Source organism: Gadus morhua, chromosome 16 (genome assembly GCF_902167405.1).
Source record: "Gadus morhua chromosome 16, gadMor3.0, whole genome shotgun sequence".
Taxonomy (NCBI): domain Eukaryota; kingdom Metazoa; phylum Chordata; class Actinopteri; order Gadiformes; family Gadidae; genus Gadus; species Gadus morhua.
The window spans coordinates 9,189,274-9,196,899 of record NC_044063.1 but is presented as its reverse complement, the minus strand read 5'-3'; the positions used below and the strand labels follow the sequence as shown (position 1 = coordinate 9,196,899).

General features: G+C 48.6%; 1 protein-coding gene across 1 annotated transcript; it reads left to right on the top strand.

Annotated features, from left to right (window-relative positions):
• Positions 1-376: 376 nt before the first annotated feature.
• On the top strand, positions 377-3,822 carry LOC115561250 (RNA-binding protein Nova-1; the record flags this gene model as incomplete). The annotated part of the gene is given in 2 exon segments (XM_030381136.1): positions 377-1,451; positions 3,754-3,822. Coding segments are annotated over 2 exon segments (226 nt in total), but the record flags the coding sequence as incomplete, so codon positions are not given.
• Positions 3,823-7,626: the final 3,804 nt, after the last annotated feature.

The following is a 7,626-nucleotide window of genomic DNA, read 5'->3' as shown; positions in this document are numbered from 1 at the left end:
TCCGTGTCCCGGAGCCGCTCTCTGTCCTCCCGTTGCATCCCTCCATCCCGTGGTCACGTGCTGCTCTCGCTCCATACGATCTGTCCTTTTAGTTTTGCCGGAGAAATCTCGACCAATCGCAGTCGCAGGGGGCGTCTCTCTCGCGCTCTCTCTCTCTCTCTCTCTCTCTCTCTCTCTCTCTCTCTCTCTCTCTCTCTCTCTCTCTCTCTCTCTCTCTCTCTCTCTCTCTCTCTCTCTCTCTCTCTCTCTCTCTCTCTCTCTCTCTCTCTCTCTCTCTCTCTCTCTCTCTCTCTCTCTCTCTCTCTCTCTCTCTCTCTCTCTCTCTCTCTCTCTCTCTCTCTCTCTCTCTCTCTCGCTCACTCTCACACGCCCTCGCGCAAACAATCGACTGAGGAGAAAGGGGGTATGGGATGTGCTGTGCTGCCTTCTGACGTCACCGACTCCTCTGCACTCGGAACTGCCAGCCAGTCAGCGTTAGGGATGCTCTGAGGAAAGACTGCAGCATCTCCACCGAGAGAGGACAAAAAAAAATCGCATCTCTCTTCTTCTTCTTCTTCTTCTTCTCCAGCAGCTTTGTTTCCGTCCACAGCTTCTCCCCTCCGGACCCTTACCACCGACAACCCGACCCCCCTCACCACCACCGCGCACCTTCGGGTGTTTACATGACCGCGTTGAGCCCATAAGGATCAAAAGAACGACAAAAAAGCAGTTTTTTATTCTGCCGTCCTTTTTTCTTCCTTTTACACCCGAATTGATTCCTGCCTCCTTTTTTTGTTGTCCCGGTTGTGCGTGTGTTTTATTTATCGCTTAATTCCCCGCGCCCGTCGCTGCACCGAGGACCACGGAGGAGCGCCATCATCCCGCACACACTGCCTGACATGTGTACGCGCTTTTATGTTGCCGCGGAATGACATATCCTACACCACGTATCACGGGGTTGATGGCCGACTGACGCAGCATTTGTACGTCAAGTAGAGTTTAGACTTATTTACGGAGAGGCGAAAGAAAAAAAAAAAGGCTTCGAGGATCTGTTTTTTTTTGGAGCAAACATCCGCCCGCTCCTGCATCGCCTCACGGGCTAAACACACGCGTCCTGCATACTGCCTAGCATCTCCTCGCGTCGGCGACACAGCAACGCACCGCGACACCGACCACGGTCGCGTTTCTTTTTTGAATTCCCTAAATCGCCTTTTCGTCCTCTGAGGAAGACTCCCCGTGCGGAAGGCTACGTCGCGTTGCGTTACTAGGGGGGATTTAAACGCAACAGTCGCATCCTTAAAACCAAGCTTACAAAATGATGGCCGGCGGAGCAGTACAACAAAACGGGATTTTCTCAAATCCTCACCACCACAATCAACAACCGCACATGGAGTCCGACCCTCCGGATTCCCGTAAGAGACCGCTCGAGACCCCCACGGAGGCGAGCAGCACTAAGCGCACCAACACAGGAGGTAAGAGGACCGACGGGACGTGTGGACCTCCGGTGGGCTGCAGAGAGACGGTCCTCGGCCGCTGTAGCAACGGGGGAAAGGGAGAGGGGAGAGCAGGTTGATTCGATTCCTGACGTATCGGCACGCTTTAATCTGATATCGATTTGATTTGGCGCCCTAATGATGTTAGATGCAGATGCAGATAGCGCATAAACCCTCTCGCTTCGGGCCAGCCGAAGCCATCTTCTAGAGGCTTGGAGTGCATAACAAGGGGACGCTTTTGTGTGGATAGTCGTTGGAAACAATGAAAGGGAGAGCGCCTCGCGGATTTGGAGGGAATCCGTCACTTTCTCCTCGCTATTATGCGCGTTCCGATTAATCGGGCAGCGCATTGTTTATTTTACTTTTACATAAATAGAATGGCGGCCATACTAGACCACAATAACAGCGACCGCAGGCAGCAGCCGAGATGTAAACAGGCGAACCGGAGGCGAGAGGCAGGGAGCATGATTCTACGCTCTCATCCCTGGCTTCCACGGATGACCTTGTGTAGTTAATCTCTCCCATCATCCGCTGCCGCCTGCGTCCCTTTATTATGTGGGTTACATTATACAAGCGGATAAACACGCACGTCCATATAACACACGCGGTGAGCATCTAGGGCAGCTCGCACGAAAAACTGTTATTGCTGCTGCACGTTGCTCCTCCGCCACCTCGGCATTGTTCTATTCTTAGACGATGAGGACTGGAGTTTCTGGGACATGCTAAGGACGTCCGAATTGTTAAAAAAAAATGCTCTGAACGTATTTGTGCGCAATGACCTGGTTTAATGAGCTATGATTATTTGTTATCATGATAATCACCATCTTTATTTTTTGTTTACATGCTGTCATGCGCCAAGCATTCACGTCATCCGGCATTACAACAAGCCATATTCCGACCATGCACCCCCCATCCCGCACATGTAGACACACAGCGCACATCTAGACGTATGATTTAGACGAGAGAACACGTGACATCGAAGTGAAACAAGGAAACTGTTTCAGAAAATGTGTTTTTTCCGTATAACGGTGGAGGTTATAGATTGCAGGCCCCGTATTGCAGGTGTCCCCCTTTTGGCTGTCCTAACCAAAGCCCAGCCAAAAGTCACAGAGAACATCGTTACAAATGATAGAGTCTAGACTCAGGTATTTTCAGCATTACCTGCGACCTCAGGAGTGAAAACAATACAATGATCTCCAAATACATAAGTGACTGTATCGATTCTATTTAAATAAGAAGAAATACCTTAATGCATCAGTTGATTTCAATCTGGCCCAGGCTTAGGAAGAACACTTATTTTCCTTTTGAATGCCAAACCAAACCCAACCCAACTGCCATCCCAGGGACCAGTACCGCCCTGCTCTGAGGGTCCCGGCTGGGTTTCAAACCGGCGTTTGTTTAAAAAGTGGATTGATGAGGCGGTGTTTTGAGCACTTACGGAGGACCACCCTGTGCGTGGCGTCCCCGGACGCCCTCCAGAGACGCACAGCGGCACCACAGCTCGGCCGCCAAGTGAAAAGGGTGAACCGAGGGCCATGAGCACAGCGGCTATTACAGGCTTTTAGTCGGACGGAGCGCCCCGCTGCAGAGCCGTCCCCGGGGGTCAAAAGGTCAACGGTCCCAGCGATCTCGTCTCACAAGCGGCACCAGTGCCCACAATATTTGATACAAAATTAGGAGGCTATGACCTCCGACCTCCCCATCCCCAAGAAATAAACAGCCATCGTTGTATTTTTCTATTGAAAATACATTTAATTTAGGATGTTTTAATCACATGTGCGTGTGTAAATTATAAGGAAGAGCTGCGACCCATGGATGGGACTTGCTTTAGGCCTATAACTTATGCATGATTCTCCTTCCCCAACCGACAAGATATTTCCACATTAAAAGCACAAGATTTTTATGATGAAGAGGGGTGTTGATTTTCAACCAAGAGGAAGCTAGTTCCTTCTGAATGATGATGCTCCAGTGGTCAAACATTGATTGGCTTTCAATTAAAAGACACCACAATTTATAAGTCAACGCGACTTAAAAGTGCAGAATGTAACCATAAAATGCTGGCCTACCATGAAGCCGGCATAACCAACCTGCTTTGAATTATCGCACCTTGGAGGCTCAGTCATAACGTATGCTTTCAGCGAATTAATTAGAAAATACCCCGTTTACAAAAGTCTTCTCAGAAGTGCTGCTCAGGTTAACGGAAGAATGTTAAAAAATAACTGGTTGTGTCTCTGAATGCTAGTTCACGCCACGCACCCCCCTCTGCTTCCTCTCTCTGTAGTGGCCTACCTGCAGCCCCTTTTTGAAACTGAAGCCATTGTATTCCCTCACCAAGAAACTGAAACTCATGGTAAGACGGATCCTTCCATTTTGATCTTTTTTAACCACTTACTTTAATTTTTTCATTCTGCTGAAATACTTACTGTTGGCAGTATCTAACAGTGTGGGGGGAGAAGTTTGTGATGTGCTCTTTGTGTTTGTCACATAAAGCTCAGAGCTATTCAACTCCTAAGCTAACACTGATACATAAAACAGGGAGCGCAACTGAACGTTTTCAATTCATATTTCATGTGCAGATTGATGCATGTATCTGTTGTTTATATTAAATGTATTCAAGTCCATAACAATCCATTCCCATGCTTTTTTATACAATTCTAATTTATTTTTTATCCATGCTATTCAACATTATCCCACAGGTAAACACTGTTTATCATCAGAACTATTGGGTATAACTCTATTTAATACAAGGTATTTGAATGTATTGTGGGGTTGTCCAAAATTGATATGGACTATGGTGGACTAACAGTATGCATTAGCGTGTTTTGCAGTCTGAAATGGCATGGTACTGAAATGTTGCTGATGTTTTATGGATATATTGTTGAAATGTCCAGGTTGTTTTGTTGAATTAATTGTATGTGTCCTGAAATCGAACCAATGATGAACTATATTTTTTAAAAAACAGTGAGTACCCTGAACATGGCTTATGAAATCAGGTGCACCACACAAAATACTGTCATCAATTGAATGTTGCCGTACAAAATGTTCCAATAGCTAACGAAGAAATAGGACTGCAAATCGTGAACTATGGTGGAAATCTCGAGTGTGGAAACATTATTTAAAGGCATATAGATAAATTCAAAACGATAAGTGATCTTCAACTTTTCGTCGAGGTCTTAACTAGTGTGTGTCCAGCTAGTCCGAATCTATCTGAGGGAAGGGAAAAACAGAGGGAGAGAAAAGTGCACTTGGCACTGCTGACGTGTGTATCATGCTAGTAGCCCGGACCGAGCTGCCACGGCTAGGAAGCTAGGAGGCTAGCTATGGTTGGTATGGCACGGCGGCCATGACAGTGCATGCTGTAAATCAAACCGTCCGTCTCATAAAATCCTGACTTCTCGTCGTAATAATTCATCAGATTCAGCAGTGGTTCGACTTCATAGCGTAGTCCCTCCCACCAACCCTTCTTTAGGATAGCAGTTATTACGGTTTGAAATATTATGCAGTTCTAACATTTTCCAATAGTCATTTTATTATTATTACAACCATTGGGCTGGTGGTATGTAGGCAGGAACGCATTGAGCAGTCTTTGCCTAACGAGGAACCACTGCAAAAGGAACTGAAATGATAGACGGATCAGACTATAAATTGTATTATTTAGCAAGTTGTGCTCACGTGTGATTGGTCGAGAGACCCTGAGACTCCGAATGTGGATCCCTTCGTCAGTGCCAGGGAAAAAGTGCAAGAGTGTGCAAGGGAGATTTAGAGATTGTTTTGCCCATCTACTCTCACTCCTAAGTTGTTATAGTTAGGTAGAGCGCTTGGCAAATCCCTCGCTATAATTTAGGGCTTGGCTTCAAGGGAAATAGCAAGGGTTTAAGCACAGAGGCCAAAAAAGCATTATTCACGTGTAGGCAAAAATAATTCAGAGGCCTTGTTTTACCTTGATGGTTAGTAAAAAATGCAATACTTTGATCTCCTCTCCTCTGCTCTCCTATCCTGCTGTCTGCAGACTTGGGATACTTATATGTTCATTTAGTAAATGGAAGAACTGGCTGCTGTTCGGTGAGCAGAGGCCAATGGGGGGGTTTGGGTTGCCCTTGCCAAGCAACTTTTAGAATTTTAGATTATATTGTGTGAGTGTGCGTGCGTGTTTTTGTGCGTGTCCCTGTGTGTTTTTGTACGAGTGTGTGTGTATGTTTTTGTGCAATGGGTGAGTTAACTGATGTATTCCATCATTATAATGCAGATACACGCGTGTACGCACACACAAAACGGGCACACGCACGCCGCAAACTGCGTGCACACTGCTCATTGAGTCCTGCTGAATGAGGTCTTTGACGGTATTGATCCAAGGTTAGTGTTTTCTGTTGCAACCGGCGCAGAACAGAGCATCTTTTAGGAACACATTCACTTCATTGAGCCATTAGCGATACAGGGAAGGAAGCCTTGTGATTTTGCTTTTGGCCGAACTAGAGCGACAAAGCCATTCAGCACTACACAGAGTTCTGAGCTGCATACAGCTTCCTCTTATGTGGTGGAGACCCCACTGTTACGAGGAACCATTCACAGTGGGATAAAAGATGATTATGGCTTTGGGCGGTTTTGATTCAGTACATACTACAAGCGTTTATGTTGTTCCAGTTCAATCATTTTAAACGTTAGGATTTGCATTTTCTTGATACATCAGTTTGGAAGATATGAAACTAGGGAACTGAATATAAGCGTGGAAGCACCGGAGAACGCTGCCTCTGGAACCTTCCGGAGAACGCTGTGTTCCTCGGCACGGGAACTCTTTTCAATTCGCCAGCCAGGCTGCTCCTCGTCTCCCCCAACTCTCCCCCAAACCGCCACCCACCCAACTCCCCCATCGCCCGGCTGAACCCCTCTCCTACCTCGCCCCCCCCCCCCCCTCCCCCCCCCCCCCCCCCCCCCCCTCCGCCGCCTAACTCTCCCTCCCCCCAGCCCGTCTCCCCCCCCCCCCCCCCCCATCCTCCGCTCTGCTCTTTCATCCATACTAATCATGTTCTACTTCAGACCATCACGGGCTGTTTCCTCCGTCACCTTGGCATCAAACCTCCCCCCCTCCCCCTCCCGCCTCTCCCCCCACCTGTCATCTCCTCCCCCCCTCCCCCCACTCTCCCCCGTCTCTCGCTATCAATCGCCGGCTGCCATCGATGACTCCTGCTTGGCCGGACCGTCTCCGTGGACGACCGTCGATACGAAAGTGAAAACGTATTTGTGTTTCTTTGGTGGGTTTTTTTCTAAACGCGGCGTGCTTCGTCGTCGGTGGCAGTCTGGCGCTCGCTCGTCTTCCTCGGCTCCTCCGGTGGGGTTTTTAAGCCACTGCGTCACACACGGAGAGGAAAAGCGCCGCCATTGTACAGGGTGGGGTGAAGGCGCTTGTGGGCGGGGACTGCGCTCACAAAGGGAGGCGTTTGATTGGCGGCGCGAGACGCCGGTGGCGGCCAGCTGTTTGCTGATTGGTGGGGAGAGCGGGAGAGATGGAGTGGAATATGGATGAGGGAGGGATGAAAGGAGCGATGCAGCAGGGAGGCTGGGCCCCCCTCTTCCTCCCCAACAGCCCTGATCCAGGAACAATACACAGCACTATGCACACACACACACACACACACACACACACACACCACAACACACCACACACACACACACACAGCACCGCACACACACACACACACACACACACACACACACACACACACACACACACACACACACACACACACACACACCACACACACACACACACACACACACACACACACACACACACACACACACACACACAGCACCGCACACACACACACACACACACCACACACACACACACACACACACACGCACATGCACCCACCACACACAACACACACACACACACACACCACACACAACACACACACACACACACACACCACACACACACACACACACACACACACACACACACACAGAGAGCAATATACACGCACACCCACACAAACACTCACATACAAACACACATGGCAGACAAATGGACCCACTCACCCACGCACCCACACATTGAGTCGCGCATGCGCATTATTGATAGTAAAAAAGCAGGCAGTCTGTGGTTCAGTAAGCTAGCTTTTTTAAATAGCCGCTCATGCTAATGCAGAGC